The sequence below is a fragment of the Sycon ciliatum genome, chromosome 3, assembly GCF_964019385.1.
Source record: "Sycon ciliatum chromosome 3, ocSycCili1.1, whole genome shotgun sequence".
NCBI lineage: Eukaryota > Metazoa > Porifera > Calcarea > Leucosolenida > Sycettidae > Sycon > Sycon ciliatum.
In genome coordinates, this window is record NC_088645.1 from 23,228,038 (window position 1) to 23,248,795 (window position 20,758).

Below are 20,758 nucleotides of genomic sequence, written 5' to 3' on the forward strand. Positions count from 1 at the left end.
TCAGCAATACGGACTGTGCGCACGGTGCACTTCTGTCCTGGAACAAATTTTGGCCCACGTGACAGCAATTTGATCATCGTCTCTGGGACGTCGTCTCTCAGTGAAGGATCTATAATAAATAAATTGCGATGACGGCTGGCGCCTAATTGACTGATTGGTTGTCACCGGATCGTCACTGGAATCGACAACCATCTCCTCGAACTACCACTGGACTTTACCACCTGACACAGCACATACACATACTTTGCACATACACCGCTGTCATATACATAGATCGCCTTTAGCTTTCCCACACTTGAAAGTGTTCTTCTACGTGCTGTGATAGTCTTACTAGTCTTCTTTCTTCTGGTTAGGTCACCTTACAGGTGATGATTGTAAACTTTAGTGTTAGTGTTAGTGTTAGTTTTCTTGCCTTCTTGTCAAATTGTGTCTGTGTGTATGTGTGAGTTTTCTCATCTTTCGTTTTGTTTAGGTCACCTTACAAGTGGTTGATAATAATTATGGTGGTAAAGACACACCTGGCAATATGGCGGTAAACACACGCCTGCCCACACACGCTCTCTAGGCTGCAAAGTTCTGGCACAGAGCTCTCCTTCTCACCACCACCACCATCAGTTCGCGCCTGGTGCATGGTCGATGCATGGCTGGCGGTATCCGGCATAGCAGGCTGGTACATCAAGTAGCGCATGGCACATAGATGATGACACAGCAACGACATAGCTCGATTGCGACGTACGTTTCGTCCCCGCTGGACTCATCAGGCAATCTTCTTCTTGGATGTCTTCATACGGAGCTTGACTCGGGAGAATGAAGTTGAAGACACCACTGCAGCTGTACTTATGGTTGATAATAATTATGGTGGTAAAGACACACCTGGCAATATGGCGGTAAACACACGCCTGCCCACACACGCTCTCTAGGCTGCAAAGTTCTGGCACAGAGCTCTCCTTCTCACCACCACCACCATCAGTTCGCGCCTGGCGCCTGGTCGATGCATGGCTGGCGGTATCCGGCATAGCAGGCTGGTACATCAAGTAGCGCATGGCACATAGATGATGACACAGCAACGACATAGCTCGATTGCGACGTACGTTTCGTCCCCGCTGGACTCATCAGGCAATCTTCTTCTTGGATGTCTTAATACAGAGCTTGACTCGGGAGAATGAAGTTGAAGACACCACTGCAGCTGTACTTATGGTTGATAAGGAGAGCTCTGTGCCAGAACTTTGCAGCCTAGAGAGCGTGTGTGGGCAGGCGTGTGTTTACCGCCATATTGCCAGGTGTGTCTTTACCACCATAATTATTATCAACCATAAGTACAGCTGCAGTGGTGGTGTCTTCAACTTCATTCACCTTACAAGTGATGATTGTTTAGTTTGCTGGCCTTGCCAATTGTGTCACCACGATGTGTTAGTTCTAGAACATTCATCTGCCAGATTCGTCTTTATATTTCGTAATTTGGCCTCCCCTTCCTCAATGCCCTGATGATGCCCAATGGGCGAAATATTGGCAAAGTTATTTATTTGGTGCAGCTGAGAGCCTGTTGCCGGAATGGCGGTGTTTTCAAGTGCATTGAATTTTATCTATTTATTTATTTATTTATCGTCTCCACTTCATGGCACATAGTAATAAATAGCCAATACAAGAAAGGGAGAGAATTGGTACGTGTACTTCGCGTAGGCTACCCCTGCGTACATGTATCATGATCGTGCATAGTTCGCGCCTACTGCACATGCCCACCCAGTGATGTGCACTTGACAAGCTTAGGCTGGGCGCATCAATCGCATGCCCTCTCAACTTTTCGAGCGCCTATTTGGCATATCATCTATTCTTATCACTCGCTCTTCCCATGCATGCCCTGCATTGATAACTCACACCTCCTCTACATGCCCATGCGTATCCCCCACAATAGGAACAAGCTATCCCGCGACAAAAGCATTAGTTGTCTGATGATTGCCTTAGCATTTAGCTACGTGCATGAAACGCAGCGTTACAATGTTTTGTTTTATTCCATTTCACATTTTTCATTCGTGTTGGGTTCAACTATTCACTGTACTGATACATGGTGATGATTGTGCTGTGATTTGCCCGTAAAAGAGGCCTTCCCTATAGCGTTACAACATACATGTATGCACATGTATAATTATATAATAATTATTGGTGGAACCATTCTTTTTGACCTTTGTGTATCATGATTGTATACGTCGTGGATGAGAGGTTAGCGGTAGCTGGCCGGTGGTGCTGGGCCCCTAGGCCCTGGGAAGCACCCAGGCGTGGTCCCCTGACTGACGTATCTGCCGAACACTCGGAGCAACAACAACCTGGAATGTTGTCGACTGTTCTGGTGTTGAACGTTTCTTTAACACTAAAATGATTTCCACTGTGTATCCAGTGCGGGCACGCGGGGCGGAAATAATGACCTCACTATTGAAGAATTCATACAACGGGTTAGGTCTAAAAAACTATATTCGGGTAGAATAAGTGGAGTGTACAAATGAAAACTCATGTACATGTAGTTCTGTTGACAATGATCTGTATGGACTGTGGAATCACGAGTGACGAATCTATTACAAGCCACGTGATACTACTGATGCAAAAGAAAACGAATGAAAATGAATATGAGTGCTATTATCACACTTCAGGTGCAGGCTGAGTAGCATTTTGCTTTACTTTGGAGGCTGTAAAAGGATGATAGTGCTGTTCCCATTTACATTTGGTTGAAACGAAATGTTTGAAACCTCATTTGCAGTGGCTTCGATCAATGTAAGCGATGTTGCTGGAGTCGTACACACTGTTGTGCCTGTGGAAACAATCCACTGCTACGCGATCACAATTGCAGATCTTCTTCTCACAGCTGTTGTTACCGCCACCTACATGTATGGCACGGACACATAACATGTACAGGATAGACACATACACAGACACACACACACACACACAGACGGAATAGTCAGAATATTCAATAATTGGTTACAATAGCAAGCAAAAATCAGTTACATAGACTTTGGTAAGTCCTTATTAGATCGGTCTCCCATAGCAACACGGTAATGACATTATCAGTTTGGCAATATCACGGTATAATTACTTCAGGATGACAATGTTTGCTTGTCTTTTCGCAGGATTCGCAACCTCTACAGCATCCATTCTTTACACATTACTTTTCTCAATGTACATGTACATGTAGATGTATAATTATTATTATCTGGCCACCCATTGACCATGATGCTATATGAAGAGACAATAATGATGACGTTTTTCCCAATGACACCAATTTTATGACGCTCCATGTTACTCCATGTTACTGAAGCATTAACTTTGATCATTGGTTTGTAGAGCCCCATTCTCTAGGAGATAACTACATATACATCTGCTCTGTTCCAATGTCCAGCATAAGCGAACTTGTGGATCAAGCATAACTGCTTGGTGGACGCTGCCGCGGAAATGCGTATAATAATGCATGTAGATGTGTTGCTGACAAAGCACCTGATATGAACTGTTCTTACTAATTTTTAGGATACTAGTACATGTACACCACAAAAGGCGTTTCAAAGTAGTAGCACAAGAGGTTATGAGTCATTACCATGCTCATGCATATGCTTCGAGAAGTTCTATACAGTTTATTAGGCGGGTTACAGAACTATCGACTTATCGTTCGCTGGCTTACTTGTAGTTTGATAACGCTTTGCTCTTCATTGAGATATCTACCATTCTCTCTTTTTTCTCCTTATTTTCTCCCCAACCCTCCTTCCCTGTAACATAATAACATATTCGCTGCCTTGTCATTGAGCATTTGTGCTCGTTTGGATTTGCGAATTCAAATAAAGTATACATACATACATACTACCAAGAGTCCATAACCCAAGAGTATGCAACTGTGATTATGGGTGCATGCGTGGCGCGCTGCCTTCATTACGTACCTTGCCTTCATCACGCTCTGAAAGCATGCATTCAAACTCTCAATTTCTCGCACGAGCCCATCCGTTTTTGCTCGATTCGTTCCAGTACCTACACAATCTCTGAATTCTGGCGCGTGAACTCCAGTTCCGTACGAAAGTTCATTTCAAACTGGAGGGAAAGTGCGGTGTTTGATTTTCCGCAGTGCGCGGACTGCAGCTGAATGATGTAATGAGGGCAGCGCGCCGCGCATCTGGCCCATAGAAAAGAGATCACAGTTGCATACTCTTGGGTTATGGACTCTTGATACTACGCGTATAATACATATACATGGCCCATATATGGGCGCATGATCTAGTCTGTTCACTGTTCTCCGCACACACTGCAACATTCAGATCACACTGACGACTCACCGAAGAGTTCTTGCCACCACGTGCTGCGACAGGACGGGTCTCCGCCATCGCAGTTCCAGTGGTAATTGTCGAACTTGGGATCAGAGCATCCGCTGGCAATGGCTTCGTCATAGCAGGCATCGTGCACTTTGCAGCACTCGTCGATCTCGTCAGCAACTGGCCCGGAACCACCCACTCCACACCAGCATCCGTAGTTCGTATAGCGTATCGCCGCAGTGATGGCGTTACCAGCTTGGGGTATCACGCACGAGATCATACCACCGAAATTGAGCAGTGAACGCTTGCTGCGGCTTTTGACCTCCATGGCCGAAGATCCCGCTGCTACGGATGAACCGGACACGTCGCCAGTGCAGAACATGGCAGCTACCAGCATACAGAGAACGAACACTCCAGTACGCTTTGCCATGGTTATGTTATGCAAGGGATGATACCGCGTGAGGAGCACGGAAGGTGACAGACTAGACGAGAGAACGGCCTCGAAATTAGGTACTAGTAAAATGAGAAGGTTCTACGGATGTAAATTCAGCAGTACTAGGACAATGTACCGTTATCACTGAGCCACTCGCTGTGATTCCAGAGCAACCCTAGGACAAATCGAAAACAGGCTGAACTAAAGCTCCCTCAGCTATTATGATCTTCTTTTATAGGAAATTTTTTTGTTGAAGAATTTACAATGCTCACAGCGATCATGAGTTGTTTGACCATTATGCGTAGGCACTCGGAGAACGGGGCCGGGGGGCATGTCCAAGTCTTCAGTGATTTCAAGTTCTTGATTGGCCAAGTACAGCTGTCCAATCATCATGTAGTTGTGCAGCACACGACGTCCTGCACATGTACATTATGCATAATAAACTGTCATCAGGCCCATTCATCAAAGCCGCTGTTTACGTCGTTTGACTGGTGGGTTGAAGTGGGCAGTGATTGAGTGCTGCCAAGAGAGCTCGCCAACGCTGCGCGTTTCTGCTTTCCTTGTGAGACGCTGACGTGAGCTCTCGACTTGTCGTGTACAGTGACAATCCTGTCGAGGTATTCTGACGGACTGCCACGGTCAATTATTTCTACATGATAGAAAGGAGCTTCGCAAACGTGATTGGGTAATCTGTAATTGCGTATGCAGCAGCACCACGCATGTATTGCTTTCATACTCATAGTCCGGACTGAATCAGGTAAATCTAGTACTAATAGTAATAGTAATAGTGGCCAGGCCAGGTTGGTGGGCAGGTAAACCAATACTGTAGCAGCAATCCGACTACTGTACTGGCACATGGCCTGGCCAGTACAACTAACTGTTACTTAAATAAGTCATTGTACTTGTGTAGGCCCCACTGCCAGTACACAGTTGAGTCATGACCATGGTGGGAGTAACGTAACGTTATTGGAACGAGTTGGAGTTCTCTCACGACTCGCTAACAATCATGTAGTAATTAAATAGTACAACTGCACCTCCACCAACTCTGTCACTACGCAATCACAACACGACCTGTCCTGAGTGGAGAAGATTCTGCACATGCTCGTGCATACTACATCAGTATGCAGAAGACGACGCTCTATGTACTGCCCGGCACAACTGACAATTTTACTGTTGTGTGGTTTTTGTCGTACGTAAGGGAATTGGTTCGATTTGCAGTGCTTTTGGGAATGGGTGTGTCCACCCAACTACTCTCTACGGATGAAGCTGCAAGATACCTCAGACTTACTTCTCAGTTGTTATTGTTGTCGATGATGATCGTGCACTCTCATCATCCGGGGTGGTAAGTAATAGTTTAATGGTAGGGGCCGCGGGCACTTCGACAATGTTTGACCGTGCGCCCTCATGGCCCTCATGGGTGGTAAGTAATTAGTTAATGGTAGTGGCAGCGGGCACTCCGACATTGTTTTATTGTACATACTAGTAGTAGATGTATTAGTTGATATTATGCATCAATGCCCGTTTGGTTTGCGATGTAAAATAAAACTTCAAACAGACAAACAAAATAATATTATTATCCATTCATGCAACACATTCTGAATTCCGTATAGCGTTCATTTACTCAATCGCCGGACAGCTACAAGTACAAGTAGTCGTTTCGACCTTATTAGGTCTCGTCAGTGGAGCGCAGAGTTACTGGCCGAGCCGATCGCAATGAAGTCTAATACACGTGACAAAATTTCAAATTAAACCGACCCGGTGCATCAAACAAGTCAGAGTGCTCCCACTGTTGTTCATTTCCACGTGTACGTGTACAATGCACAAGTAACTAACAGCTACGTCATGCACTCACTTGTTTCTCCATAGAAGGTCCATACACGCAACAACCACACCATTGCCATTGGCGTTCCGGACAGTTCTCTTTCTCGAATCATGCCAACAATCTTGAATGTGATGAACATGTTGTAATCGAATACTCGATACGATCCTGATAATTATGATGTAGTGCGACGGCGTCAATTGATACACTGCATGCCGTCTGCTTTCTTTGCAGTACAGTACTAGTGATGAAAGGCGTACCGAGTTGTGTTCGTATTGGTTGTTTCAAGGACGAGAGGCCCATAACGGTAATTATGACGACAACATTGAAAGTACGAGCCAATCCTGTGATTTCAGTGTTCATGTTCTCGGTTAGCGACGTAAATGCACTGTATGCATTGTGGTTGGGCTCACACTTGCTCTGGGCTGCAGGTGTTGGTGTGTTATTCTTCTCTTCTAATAGTTCCACTAGCTGTGTTGCCTGATTAGATCGGCTGTGGTCGCACACGATGTGAATCTACATTCTACATCTACATGTGGCTACCAATCCTTGGCTTACCGTGACCGTCTTTCAAACTTCCTCACAATAATTTGAATTGGTCGCCAAGTCGCTCGCTCACGTCAGCATCCCACCACACGAACTATGGACATTAGAATGCACAGTTGTAGGGAAAGTTTGACAGCACTCCGGGGCCCACTTCTACTCCCCCGTCAAGTGGCCAGACAGTGAGACAGTGAATGTCGTTGTTGACAGTGTATGTGGATGACGTGTGCGCATCACGACACAAGAGAGCATTGTGCTGTGTCAGTCTATGTTTACATTGTACACAATGTTTGTTTGATATTAATTTGATAGCACTAATCATTTGGACACTTCTCCTGTCACAGCCCACTGCCCCTATCTTTTTGTGCTATCCCAGAACACCTAGTCAAGATTGCCGCCCTCAAATTTCCTGGACCATTTTCCTATAAGAGCAAGTCGTGATCCGTGGTTCTATAGTTCCACTTGTTTTCTATTTGCCGGAGAATTGCCTGGCAAGCACAGCGAGAGAATCATTGCTTCTTTCCGTGCTACGACTTTCTGTTCTCTCTCTCCCTCTCACGTATTAGAAGCGGTTCTCTTCCCTCAGTGTTCCATCTACTATTCACTCCCTTGCTCCTCATCCATCATCTGACTTCGGCCGTTGCATAACATAACCATGGCAATCCGTTCTGGAGTGTTCGTTCTCTGTATGCTGGTAGCTGCCATGTTCTGCACCGGCTACGTATCCGGTTCATCCGTAGCAGCGGGATCTTCAGCGGTGGAGGTCAAAAGTCGCAGTAAGCGTTCTCTGCTCAATTTCGGCGGTATGATCTCGTGCGTGATACCCCAAGCTGGTAACGCCGTCACTGCGGCGATACGCTATACGAACTACGGATGCTGGTGTGGAGTGGGCGGTGCGGGGCCAGTTGCTGACGAGATCGACGCGTGCTGCAAAGTGCACGATGCTTGCTATGACGACGCCATTGCCAGCGGATGCTCTAATCCGAAGTTCGACAATTACCACTGGAACTGCGATGGTGGAGACCCGTCCTGTCGCAGCACGTGGTGGCAAAAACTCTTCGGTGAGTCCTAGGTGATCTGTACGTGCGGAGACAAAACAAAAGATTATGCAAGTAATTTGTTCTTGTGACATATGAGGACTTCTACGTTTTTATTGTTCGAGTGGTTTTAAGCGGTCCGACTACAGCCTTACGGGGCAAGTAGCGAGAGACCACTTTGTTGACTCCAGAGCAAACTGTTGTAAGGACAATTCTATGGTGTAGAACGGCTGCTTGTCTAGCCCTCATGGCTGCGTATTCGGGGAGGAAGTTGTGACGAAGCGTCTCTGACTATTCGTTCTGTCTGTGGGTGCGCGTGTTTTTGGATTCATTTTGTGGCCTGATCTTAGGTGGCGGTAACAACAGCTGTGAGAAGAAGATCTGCAATTGTGATCGCGTAGCAGTGGATTGTTTCAACAAGCACAACAGCGTGTACGACTCCAGCAACATCGCTTACATTGATCGCAGCCACTGCAACTGAAGTTACCAACCGTGAAGGAAACGCACCCATGCATTGCTGCACTGTGTCTGCTCAGATTATAGCGTAACGCTGAATTATGTTTAAACATGGTATGGCTGGCCTTAACTCGAGTCAAGGCAAGGAGCCTGGCTTTAATCCTCCGCCGCAGTGATGATCAAGTGCCTTGAGGTGTTTCGGCTATAGCACTTCAAACCGTCAGAAGCAATTCAGCTTGCACATGAAGTACATTGTACATGTGCGAATACATATTAAATATTATGCATGTTTACGCCATTTTAATCAACAAATTCAACTGTGTCATTCGTCAATTTTATTTCGCATCCATCATCAGTGGTATTGGGAGTTGATCACCCGCTTTTCTACAAACATTGTACATGTACATGTACATATTCATGGTCTGCAAAATTGATTCGCTTTGCATCACACATGCATCGCACTCTTCCTGAGAAATACCACGCCAATCTTGATGCCAAATCCCTCAGATTCGCTCACGACCTCTTCTAGTACTTACACGCTGATTATTCATTGTTCATTATCAGAGTGTTGTATTTCTGATCTTCCTTTTTTAATTTTACAGTTGCAGACCACCGGAGAATTCAATTCAACCATGCCACGTAGTATTTTGAGAAGGATTAAACGAAAACGTTCAATACATGTGCATCCTGTACACAATAACCCAATAACAGTACATAACAATTATGATATGGCCTCAATTGCTGGCGTATGTACATGTACATGTATGTGCTTGCATTGATGCACGCGTAGACATTCACAAGGCGTTGATTTTGATTGGAGTTTACTTGTACTTCAAGTGTAATGAAAGTACAGTCAAACCTCTTTAGTTTAGGACGAACACCAAGGGATCAATGATATTTGTTCGCAATAACGGGAGTTTTTCTTATCCGTATGGTATACCCAGTGAATACACAGTGATTTATCCAATGGAGTTACGAATACTAGTTCTTTTTAAGCAAACATGTGTCCTATCAGTGTTCTTCCTAACGAGGTTTCACTGTACTAATACTAATACTGCCCACGAATTCCTTGCGCCGGTGACGTTGTGAAGACACGTGAACTGATGAACGATGATTTTTTAAACTATGTTCATATTCCCAAAAAAATTCGAAAATGGAAAAGAAAGACAATGGTACTGAGACTAGGACGAATGTGACAACTATTGAGCAGGGGCTGCACCGAGACGCAGCAGTGATGGTGGGGCATTGGTGGCTCAGCCGATCTGAGGTCTGGGCATCACGGCCAAAAACACGCACCAAAAAGAAGGGAAGGCATCAGAGAGTGTGCAGGAGAAACTATGAGACTATTAAGTATTAGCAATTGCAGGGGTTAGGACTGAGAGGAGCATCATCATGGCTGATCATGACGAGTCGATTGTCCGAGCTAGTTGTGGTGCATATCGGAATAGCTTGCTGCACAGGTACACCAAGGGGAGAAACCAGGGAGTACTAAAACCAGTTTTTTTAGTACTCCCTGGGAGAAATTATACATGCACTGGGCTTCTCATAATATTTCTATCCGCCTAAATGCCGTTTCAACCTAGCAAATTTTCTCCCTTGCGAGTTGGCTGCGAGACTCTAAAGCATTGGCAAAACCTGAACAACTTCTCGCAGAGAGTGTATCATGATGTGATTGCGTTCGCATCCACATCTGAGTGACAAAAGTACCAGGGAATACCCTTGCAGAGTCAATACACTGGGTTAATTGCAAAATCATATGCCACCAAATGCAGCCAGCAAGCCTGCTGCTGATATGGCAGCACAGCCCGCGGAAATTATCGGAGAAGAGCTGAAAGGCGCACCAACACCAACAGCTCTGCGAAGGTATGTTCTGACTCACGCTGATATCTGGTGTTCACGAGGTGTTTGTCGCGCTGGAAACGGAGTGTCTCTGTAAGTTTGTATCCCTGGTGATGTTTGTGCCTGGAGAGCACTATATAAGTGGTGCTCTTCGGGCACAATCTTCCTCAGCCTACTCAAGCTCAACTGATGAGGGGTGAATTCCCCAAAACACTGTGTATTGAGCAGGGAGTGGTGCTTTCTTGCAGGTTTGCCGAGTCGAAGGTTCGATGGACTTCTCGTGTGCTCTGGATGGCAGTCGTGAGTCAGTCAAGTGTCAAGTCGTCGGCGGAATAGCGCGAGCTCCAGTGTGGGAGCAAACCCATTCCTAAACATAATCATCACCGAAGTCGCAACCTCTATTTCGTAATAGTAATAATTATTATTTTGATTAACATGCACATGTACTCGCACAATCCATACATCCTGTACACACACCTTGTACACACTCTCTCTAACGGTCTCTAGGCTACACTGCAATTGATATACATTAGATCAAATTTTCGGGCAAGGCCCATCATCAGGAATAGTCCTGATGATGGATGGGCCTTGCCCGAAAATTTAATCTTATGTATATCAATTGCAGTGTAGCCTAGAGACCGTTAGAGAGAGTGTGTACAAGGTGTGTGTACAGGATGTATGGATTCAAGTATTGGCTACAGTGGAGTCTCCAAACCTTGAGAAAAATGTACTCGCACATGTACATGTACATGTATTTCAGGTGCAAACTGAATTGCTTCTGACATGTTTGAAGTGCTATAGCTGAAACACCTCAAGGCACTTGACCATCACTGCCGCTCCTTTTTTTCTTTTCTTTTTACTACATTCACATACCCAGCTCGAAAAGAATAATGAAACACAATGGTACGGAGACTACCTTGCCTTAATTTAGTTAAGGCCAGCCGTACCCTGTAAATAGTAATAGAGTGTTATGTTATCATCTGAGTAGCGACAGTGCAGCAATGTATAGATGTAGATGATTGCCTTCACGGTTGGAAACTTCAGTTGCAGTAAGTAAGTAAAGTAAATTATCGGGTCCGTTCCCGAAGGGAACTCACGACGGCCGCTAACACCCGGTAAACCCTCAGTTGCAGTGGCTGCGATCAATGTAAGCAATGTTACCGGAGTCGTAGACACTGTTGTGCCTGTTAAAACAAGCCACAGCGTGCCGATCACACTTGCAGATCTTCTTCTCGCAGCGGTTGTTGCTACCACCTAAGATCAGGCCACACAATGAGTCCAAACACACACGCACCCACAGACAGAAAGAATAGTCAGGGACGCTTCGTCATTCCTCCTACAATATGCAGCCATGAGGGCTAGACAAGCGCATGTTGTACACCATAGAATTGTCCTTACAACAGCTTGCTCTGGAGTCCTCAAAACAGGCTCTCGATACTTGCTTGCCCTGCAGTCGGACCCCTTAAAACCGCTCAAACAATAAAAACGTTCAAGGCCTGGTTATGTCTCAAGAACTTGCATAATTTTTGTTTTGTTTCCGCACGTACTGTAGTACAGATCACCTACACTGTAGTTCTTATGACGACTCACCGAAGAGTTCTTGCCACCACGTGCTGCGACAGGACGGGTCTCCACCATCGCAGTTCCAGTGGTAATGGTCGAACTTGGGATTAGAGCATCCGCTGGCAATGGCTTCGTCATAGCAGGCATCGTGCACTTTGCAGCACTCGTCGATCTCGTCCGCAACTGACCCGGAACCACCCACTCCACACCAGCATCCGTAGTTCGTATAGCGTATCGCCGCAGTGAGGGCGTTACCAGCTTGGGGTATCACACACGAGATCATACCACCGAAATTGAGCAGAGAACGCTTGCTGCGGCTTTTGACCTCCACGGCCGAAGATCCCGCTGCTACGGATGAACCGGATACGTCGCCAGTGCAGAACATGGCAGCTACCAGCATACAGAGAACGAACACTCCAGTACGGATTGCCATGGTTATGTTATGCAACAGCCGAACTCAGATGATGGGTGAGGAGTAAGGGAGGGGATAGGTGATGGAATACTGAGAGAAGAGAACCGCTTATAATACGTGAGAGAGAGAACAGACGCTCGTAGCACGGAATGAAGCAATGATTCTCTCGCTGTGCTTACCAGGCAATTCTCAGAAAAAAAGAAAACAAGTGGAACTATAGAACCACGGATCACGACTCGCTTTTATAGGGAAATGGGCGAGGAAATGTAAGGTCGGCAAGCTACATTGTACATGTAGGTCAGGTTTAGCACAAAAGGATAGGGGCAGTGGGTCGCGACAGGAGAATTGTCCAAATGATTAGTGCTATCTAGTATCAAACAAACATTGTATTATGTACATTGTACATGACTATACATGTACATGACTATGTAAACACAGCCTAGTGTACTGACTGACACAGCACAATGCTCTCTGTCTTGTGTCGTGATCGCGTGACGCGCACACGTCGTCCACATAAACTGTCAACCATGGCATTCACTGTCTGGTGCGGGTGTGCGGATAATGCTCGAAAAGGTGACAGATTCTGCTGGAAAAGCAGTATCTGTCACAAAAGGATAGGGGGCAGTGGGCTGCGACAGGAGAATTGTCCAAAATTTGATTAATGCTATCTAGTACAGTATCAAACAACTAATACTTTGTGTTATGTACAATGCACATGACTATAATGTCATGTACATGTAAACACAGGTGTACAGACTGACAAAGCACCATGCTCTCTGTCTTGTGTCGTGATCGCGTGACGCGCACACGTCGTCTACATAGATTATGATAAACTGTCAACCACGGCATTCACTGTCTGGTTGGGGTGTGCGGATAAATGCTCGAAAAGGTGACCGATTCTGCTCGAAAAGCAGTGAGAACCATACAAACCTTATGGCGGGCAATTCCTCGAATTCTGCTCCATTTCTTTATCCACATACCAAACAGGCATGAAACTTACCAGAAAAGTACCGAGTTCTGCCAATTTTTCTGTCGGTATTATCCCCATATGCCTACTTTGTCTGGGCACTTGACGGGAGGGGGGGGGGGGGAGGGGGTAGAAGTGGCTATGCCCTTTGATGTGGTCGGCTCAGTGGGGTAGTCTCTGCCAGCTAAGCATATCAACAGCAGAATAGATCGTAGGGTGATGACAGGTTCTTGTCATTTTGTTCCATCAGAAGATACATGTACATGCAATGCTATGGCTGCAGCATTATTGTATGACTTTCCCTATTTCATTCCGTCTGAGACATAGACTTTGTATGGGAGTAGATGGGGAAAACCCAATTTCTTTCGTGTTCCTCTACAAAAATGAATTTCATACTACTCAAGTAGAATGTTTCCAGTCGGGATACCGGTAGAGTGCCATACATGTATATCCCATACCGAAGGTTGAAAAGATCCGACTTCTTTGGGACAGTGGAGAACCGAATATTGAAATTTCCCTATCCCCACCCTTCGCTAGCATACATGTAACTACGGTATTGGGCAACGATCATATTTGACTTTGCGAAGTAAAATAAAGAATACAAACACAAAATAGTCCCATACAAAGTCTGTCTCTCTGACGTCATAAATCCGGCCTGGTCTAGTCTGGGCAAGTTTATGACGTCATCATCATGATGTCACCAAATTTAGTGCAAACTTCAAGCTGGTATACAATGTAATTTGGGAACGGCTGCTCCGATCAGCCTTACAATGTAGACTTTCACCATTGGAATCAGTGTGCATTTCGCTACGGGTTGTGAAGTTCATGTTAGGGTGAACTTCCCCCTTTAAATACTGAGCGCAGGGATCTCGAGGGAGGGCATTTGCCAATAAGCAGAATCAGCTGAAGCGTCGTGACATCTCAATAAAACCTTCGTAACAACATGACGCTTCAGCTAATTCTGTTTATTGCCATCCTAATACTGAGAAGTGTTTGTTTTGATCGTGTCAAGCATGAGAGCACTGTAGACATATTATGCGGATAATGCCGGCAGAAAAATTGGCAGAATTCGGTACTTTTTCTGGGAAATTTCATGCATGATTGGTATGTGGATAAAGAAATGGAGCAGAATTCGAGGAATTGCCCGCCATAAGGTTTGTATGGCTCTGCCAATTTCACTGCTTTTCGAGCAGCATCTGCCACCTTTTCGAGCAGAATCCGCCAATGCCTAGAGCACGGTCTATATCGTGTTTACATTATTCAAGCGTTGTGGCAAGATTGAGGTGCTGTATCTCTTTCTTGCTATTAAAAATTTAATGGTTTGTAACGTGTTTTTCGTGGACGCAGGGCTTCCTATTTGCGTCGCCGAGCACGCTCATCATTTCTCCATCAATGCCGCTTGCATGATTTGTAGGCTGGCTGCATCAATAATAGTGTGTTCTGCGTCGTTTGCAGGCATGCTAGGTAAAATATTATTTTTCCTTGTCCCCGCGTGCTAGTTTGTACGTGAAGTGTGTGGGTTACAGTGAGGGCTGCGTCCCACCCGCCTGTGTGGATTCACAGGAAGTGTGAGTTACGAAGTCTGAAGAAAATGTTGAACGGCCTCTGCTGGGATGACGACCACACCATAGCTCAGTGGTTAGAGCATCGCTGGCTACAAGCGAGGGTCCCTGGTTCGAGTCCTGGTGGTGACAGTCAATTTTTTCTTCAGACTTTTCCCGTTTGTCTCTTTCCCTCAAATCAGTCAATATTTCCTTGTTAAATTAATAATAACGACCTACTTCTTGCGTAGGGATGTCAATTGAATAATTATCCTATCCATGATGGGAATTTTAACCGTATTGCGTGACTGATCCTTTCAATGTTCTAATCCTTCAAGTGACTTTTCCCTTTCTACCTGGACTCCTCCTTGTTTTCCCTTTTCTCTCTATAGCATGTGACAACATTACACTCACGTACCGAGCGTATTATTTGCAGTGTTCATTTTTTGCTTAAAAAGAGATGCATACTTTTAAGTTTTGAAGTACATGTCCCAGGGCCAAGGTTGGGATCATGTCATCCGACTATCGCCTACGAAGTACGATCTATTCTGCTGTTGATACATGTATGCTTAGCTGGCAGAGACTACTTAGTCGACCTGAGGACTCGACCGCACTATATTCCCAGTGCGGCAAGTGAAGAGAAAAGTAGAGAAGAGAGAAAATGACTGGTAGTGCGAGACTGCGCACCAAGTGAAGGGAAAGAACGAAGAGAACTTTAAGCCCACCAGAAATACACACACCCGTCCCGTGCAAATGCACAGTAGTTGAGATAATAAACAAAATAAAACAATTGATAAACGAGGTAACCGTAAGGGAGAAGAGTAGGTAGTGTGGCTAGAGAGAGAAAGGAAGGAACGTTCATTTGATCATGAAGTTGGGAAACAAAATTCACAGCTCGCGTCAGACTCGGCTAGAGGCCGGGTTTTCCGCATCCGCAGGAACGCCACCACCCTTCGAGGATCAAGGCGCAGGATGAAGTAAGTTGCGAACAACATGGTTACAAATCAGAGGGAGAGAATGGAACTGTGACGAACAGGAGAACAAGAGCCGGGTATGGGCAGATATCAAGTTAGCCCAGACCCATTCTTTACTATGCTGTTACTACATGTACATGTACATGTACTAGTAAAACAGAGAGGTTCCAGGCTGTCCAAGAAAGTGCTCAATACCGAGAGGCAGATCGCTGATTCAAACAATAAGAGGACAGAGAAAGTGTTTTAATTAACTCTGAGTTTCACGCACTAAGCGATCAAAATTACTGTTTTCTGATGATCGCTTAGTGCATGAAACTCAGAGTTAAAACACTTGTGCTAGTATACTGGGCCTAATATAAAATGAGATTGTGACTGTTCACAGAAAACAAATATTTCGACGACAGATCGTAAAACGACGTTTTGTCAAAAGACTGTTTATTCACAGAGTACATCCTACACCGACAGACAAATTCACAGAAATTTCAGAAAAAGAAAAACAGAAATCGCCAGGGGTCGGGTTTCTGTTGCCAGCACCGTACATGTACATGTAGCTGTCCGCAGTACACTGCTATCTACTAGGGCATGCTCCCGTCTTGCGGCTGTACCGCACATAGGACGTGTTGTAAGAGTGGCGAAAGTCGACGGAGTTGAGACACGTCACGAACGCACTGTCGCACGCACACGCCGTGGCGGAGCAGTCCGCGATCCGGCTCGACGCGTCGTTCCCCGCTGATCCTGCAACATCAACATAAAGTAGCAGAGATAATTGGAGACCTTGCCGCACGCTTGTGATGGTGCTAAGCAACAATTTCCGTCTGTAATCTGGGAGAAAACTGACCCACATGGGCATGCAACAACAACCGCTGCACTCATTTGACTGGAAATCACATCCGTTCCGCCTGGTCGTACCAGGGGCAACTGAAATCCGACCACCTGAGCAGTGAGTTCACATTCTAGCGGTCTCTACATGTATTTCGTAGTGTTACAATCCCGTGCTGAGTCTTTGCGATGTGGGCGCACCGCTCAGGGGTCGGATTTCAGTTGCCAGCACTGTAGTTGTCCTATAAGTATAAAGCAGGCAGTAGTACCTTGCCACAGTGGTCACCATGGTCACCGTGGTCACCATGGTCACCATGGTCACCTTTACTGGTTGTTCCGTAGTGTGGAAGAGTTCAGGGGAGATGGAGGCCTGGCGGGGGAGGGCATGGGCAGGGGAGAGGGAAGCCTGGCGAGTGGATGGGGAGGGGAGAGCAGGGGAGATGGAGGCCTGGCGGGGAGGGGAGAGCAGGGGAGATGGAAGCCTGGCAGGGACGCCGGGGAGGGCAGGGCATCCTTACCTGATATCCCCTGGCGATCACGAGTGCACACGGGTATGCCAGCCTTGCACTGCCACCGGTAGAGGTTGATCTTGGGCATACAGTGAGCGTCAGATCGCGAGGTTCGTCTGTAGCACCAGTCGTGCTGTTGGCAGCACCTATCGATCGCGTCCACAGGCCTGCCGTGGCCTCCAAAGCCGCAGTAGCAACCGTAGTTCCAAAGACTCAGAGTAGCATCCAGCGTGCCGCGGAGACCCCCCACGCCACACTCGGATGATCCCATCATGTTCACCAACTGAACGGCCTGTCGTTTGCCTAGTCCGGACTGCACAGCGCTACCGGGGTCCATCTGCCGGGACACGATGGGTGAGCGCCGGGAGGTTTCACGACGCGGGCCGGCGAGCCAGCTACGTCTTGTGCTCGTACGACCGTTCCGAATGTAGACGAGAGAAATACTGTTGGCCCGAATCTGCGCTGTGCAGACGTCCATCGCGCACACACCCAGCAGCACCAGCACCATTAGCCCATAAAGAACGGAACAGACCACGGAAGACCTTCTTTCGTCCATGATGCTGCGATTCGCTGGGCGAAGAAAACGAAAGCCGTCGATCAAATACTACCAATAATAATTGCTGAAGGTCGATGGGCGAATATTCGGTCGAGTCTGCGAATAAGTGGGGAAAACGATTTGCTATCAACACACGCAAAGTGTCGGCTCAGTGACTGTTTTCTCTTCTGCCTTCCGCCCAGAATTCCAGACCTTGGACTGAGAGGTCCCACGGGTTTGCTTTTGGAATTTATAGGAGCAACTGCTCGTACTTCTGTCTGTGTAGGTGGACTCTAGCTTGAGCATGCCACCTACGACAACACGTGAGAAAGGTGCAGTATTGCATGCAGATGGTTTTGTTTACGGCGAGTGGAAAGAAGGAGACAAACATGATACGCTTGAAGAGCCTGATTTCTTTCGTACTTCGAGAACGTGTGCACTATGACGATCAGCGACGCTAGCTGCACGGTGTTTGATTTCAAAAGAAGAGGAACAGCAATATCGTACTCGCCTTCTTGCTTCTGGCGAGCCCGGAGGGTTGAAAGGCAAGCGGGCACATCTGCCGATAGACTGTGCGAAGGTGTTTGCCACTTGCGTCTGTAATTATCGGATTGCAAAGATGAACAAGGATACGTTTTCACTGCGCAATCGAACACTAGCGTCACAATGCTTGACTGATCGTAATGAGGTTTTCTGGATAAAAGCATTTTCTTTAAACCGGCTCAAACCATCAAAGTCAGAAAAGTCACAATGCTTGCTCTCCGGCGCTGGAGATATGGCGTCCTGGTCATCATGCGTGACCTCAGTCTCTTCCTCTCGCGGAGACCTTTCCAGGAAGCCCAAGATTGTGAAGATTGAGTGAGTAGAACTGAAGTTACGTCCCAAAGAACATGAACATATGCAGAATTTTGAAATTTTCAATCGGCTCTCAAAGGGTTAATGCGAGAAGCATACTAGTGGAGGTTGGTAACGGTAACAGCTTCTCGTCAAGCTTTTGTGTTCAATCTTACACTTGCAGTTTGTTTGTTTAGCTTTTTATTTTACTTCACCAGAAGCACAGGCAAAATCTGCCTTCTCACTGGCCGTATTGCCACAGTTCTCGCAAAATGATGAAGATAGCGATAATGATAAGAAAAGGAGGAAGAGGAAAATACAATCATGAAAAAAGCACAAAGAGAAGCCGGAAACAAATCAAAGAGGGATTGTACTACAGGTAATGAGTTTGAATTTGATGAGGCGTTTCATGAAAATGATGCAACGGATCCAAAGGTTCCAGGGTTGAGGGAATGTTGACAGTTTATGAGTCTTGGACTCGTTTGAGATCTTCAGTTGAGCGTTCCATTTTATTGGCGAATGTGGGTTGTCTTTTTCCTTTGCTACTTACTTTAGGGTTTCACACGATTGGTGTTGTGAATACACCCACCCTCAGTGCAGGTGTAGCAAGCTTCACACGAGGGCAGGTACAGGTAAAACTAGCAGTATCGAAGGTGTATGCATGGTTTATCGCCGGTATTGCCATGCGGATGATTTCACGGTTGTCTTCTTTCACGATGACAAAAGGACTCGGAATCGGCTGGCTATTGGCTAACGTTGTTGTTGAACGTTACGGATATATCCTGTATCTCTTCTTGCGTGCATCATCACGTGGAAACAAGCAGTGGCGGTTCTTCTTATGTTGAGCCTTACAGACATGTGACAGGGCTACCGAATATCAAATTACCAATGCCGTTAAGTAGATCTACTGATGGTAACCAACTGCACAAACTCAGTCTGGGTGCCACAACTGAACAGCACGCACTGCTATACTGGCTCACAGTGCACGCACAACATGTGATGTCAATCATAATAGTCAATGGTCAACTCCATGTTCAACTTATGCCGCTTATTGATTCTTTGTTCACCACATTGAGTAGCCTACGTCCAGTAGTGGCCTCTGCAGCGTTTTATTTCACTCGTATGAAGAGTCATTTCAATATCTTCAACGTAACATGGTTTGCTTCAAGTCACGGTGAGCCAGACTCACGCTGATTGAGATAATTTTCGTAACTTATCATCACAGCATCCTCTGCTGGTCAACACTAAACAGCCATCCTATCACATTTCTGCATAAGTAGTATTTTCTTCTTATAGCCTCACAGTGCGCGCACATGTAAGAAGGCATAGTTGCCTGCTTGTGATGCGACTTTAAATATAAGTAGAACAACCGTCTTTCTGGGTTTTGCGACGAGTATCAAGAAAATTAAACAAACAGTTTGGCCGGTGAGTGACTTTGATCGATGTCGAACTTTTGGCAGTCATCAAACTACGATGTAACTTCGCCGATTTGGACTTGCCTAAAATCGCTCGAAGGAACAGTACAGTTTTTGTATTTAGCCCTTGGCGGACAATGCTCGAAAAGTTGGCAAATTCTGCTTCAAACGCAGTGAATTTGGCAGAACCATGCGAACCTTATGGCAGGCACTTCCTAGAAATCTGCTCCGTTTCTTAATCCCTACACCAAACATGAATGAAACATACCAGAAAAAGCACCAACTTCTGCCAAATATCCGGCCCACGTTATCGCCAACGGCTACCAAAAGTTGCCAAGTTTGAGCTGGCAAAACACGACTCGTGTTGCATTATTTCCATCCGTGACAAATTTTGGTCGGCGAAGTACTTTGGCCAGTTGGTACCAATCATCACTTTTACAGAAGATCCACATTGTGGCTAGGGTCCAGCGGATAATGCCTGCATTATATTCAGCATTATGAGACTATCCGAGAATCAGAGCAGTATGGAGCACTAGCAAGGAATAAGACGAGCATTATGTGAGGTTTGAGCGGCATAACGAGTTTCATAGTAGATAATCATTCGGGAAATCTCAGGTTTTTGGCAACAATCGGCTAAAGCCATGAGGTGCAAACACCATGCACTGGCTTTAGCATCAATGCTACATTGACCTGACTACATGTACAGTGTAATGCCATTCCTACATAAAGTCTTTGTGATTGTAGCAACGTAGTCAGGTGATGTAGCATGCACAACGTTG

At 46.0% G+C, this 20,758-nt stretch overlaps 4 protein-coding genes across 4 annotated transcripts; 1 reads left to right on the plus strand and 3 right to left on the minus strand.

Annotated features, from left to right (window-relative positions):
- Positions 1 to 1,922: 1,922 nt before the first annotated feature.
- LOC135811791 (basic phospholipase A2 acanthin-2-like) lies at positions 1,923 to 4,924 on the minus strand. The gene is made up of 2 exons (XM_065325035.1): positions 4,308 to 4,924; positions 1,923 to 2,870 (listed from the first exon to the last, which is right to left on the minus strand). Exons 1-2 carry the CDS (start codon positions 4,711 to 4,713, stop codon positions 2,740 to 2,742), a joined length of 537 nt encoding a protein of 178 aa, XP_065181107.1. The 5' UTR covers positions 4,714 to 4,924; the 3' UTR covers positions 1,923 to 2,739.
- Positions 4,925 to 7,479: 2,555 nt separating this feature from the next.
- LOC135811792 (basic phospholipase A2 acanthin-2-like) lies at positions 7,480 to 9,213 on the plus strand. Its single transcript, XM_065325036.1, has 2 exons — positions 7,480 to 8,139; positions 8,466 to 9,213. The coding sequence occupies exons 1-2, from the start codon at positions 7,734 to 7,736 to the stop codon at positions 8,594 to 8,596; spliced, it is 537 nt and encodes a 178-aa protein (XP_065181108.1). The 5' UTR covers positions 7,480 to 7,733; the 3' UTR covers positions 8,597 to 9,213.
- A 2,152-nt stretch (positions 9,214 to 11,365) lies between these two features.
- On the minus strand, positions 11,366 to 12,690 carry LOC135812593 (basic phospholipase A2 acanthin-2-like). Its single transcript, XM_065325909.1, has 2 exons — positions 12,001 to 12,690; positions 11,366 to 11,664 (listed from the first exon to the last, which is right to left on the minus strand). The coding sequence occupies exons 1-2, from the start codon at positions 12,404 to 12,406 to the stop codon at positions 11,534 to 11,536; spliced, it is 537 nt and encodes a 178-aa protein (XP_065181981.1). The 5' UTR covers positions 12,407 to 12,690; the 3' UTR covers positions 11,366 to 11,533.
- Positions 12,691 to 15,636: 2,946 nt separating this feature from the next.
- On the minus strand, positions 15,637 to 17,965 carry LOC135811793 (phospholipase A2-like). The gene is made up of 2 exons (XM_065325037.1): positions 17,205 to 17,965; positions 15,637 to 16,602 (listed from the first exon to the last, which is right to left on the minus strand). Exons 1-2 carry the CDS (start codon positions 17,749 to 17,751, stop codon positions 16,436 to 16,438), a joined length of 714 nt encoding a protein of 237 aa, XP_065181109.1. The 5' UTR covers positions 17,752 to 17,965; the 3' UTR covers positions 15,637 to 16,435.
- Between the last annotated feature and the right edge of the window lie 2,793 nt (positions 17,966 to 20,758).

Coding starts and splice junctions, on each gene's coding strand:
- LOC135811791 (XM_065325035.1), bottom strand. CDS start 4,713: ATGGCAAAGCGTACTGGAGTGTTCGTTCTCTGTATGCTGGTAGCTGCC. Junction 2,871..4,307: donor GTGGTGGCAAGAACTCTTCG/GTGAGTCGTCAG, acceptor CCATACATGTAG/GTGGCGGTAACAACAGCTGT.
- LOC135811792 (XM_065325036.1), top strand. CDS start 7,734: ATGGCAATCCGTTCTGGAGTGTTCGTTCTCTGTATGCTGGTAGCTGCC. Junction 8,140..8,465: donor GTGGTGGCAAAAACTCTTCG/GTGAGTCCTAGG, acceptor GCCTGATCTTAG/GTGGCGGTAACAACAGCTGT.
- LOC135812593 (XM_065325909.1), bottom strand. CDS start 12,406: ATGGCAATCCGTACTGGAGTGTTCGTTCTCTGTATGCTGGTAGCTGCC. Junction 11,665..12,000: donor GTGGTGGCAAGAACTCTTCG/GTGAGTCGTCAT, acceptor GCCTGATCTTAG/GTGGTAGCAACAACCGCTGC.
- LOC135811793 (XM_065325037.1), bottom strand. CDS start 17,751: ATGGACGAAAGAAGGTCTTCCGTGGTCTGTTCCGTTCTTTATGGGCTA. Junction 16,603..17,204: donor TGATCGCCAGGGGATATCAG/GTAAGGATGCCC, acceptor TTGATGTTGCAG/GATCAGCGGGGAACGACGCG.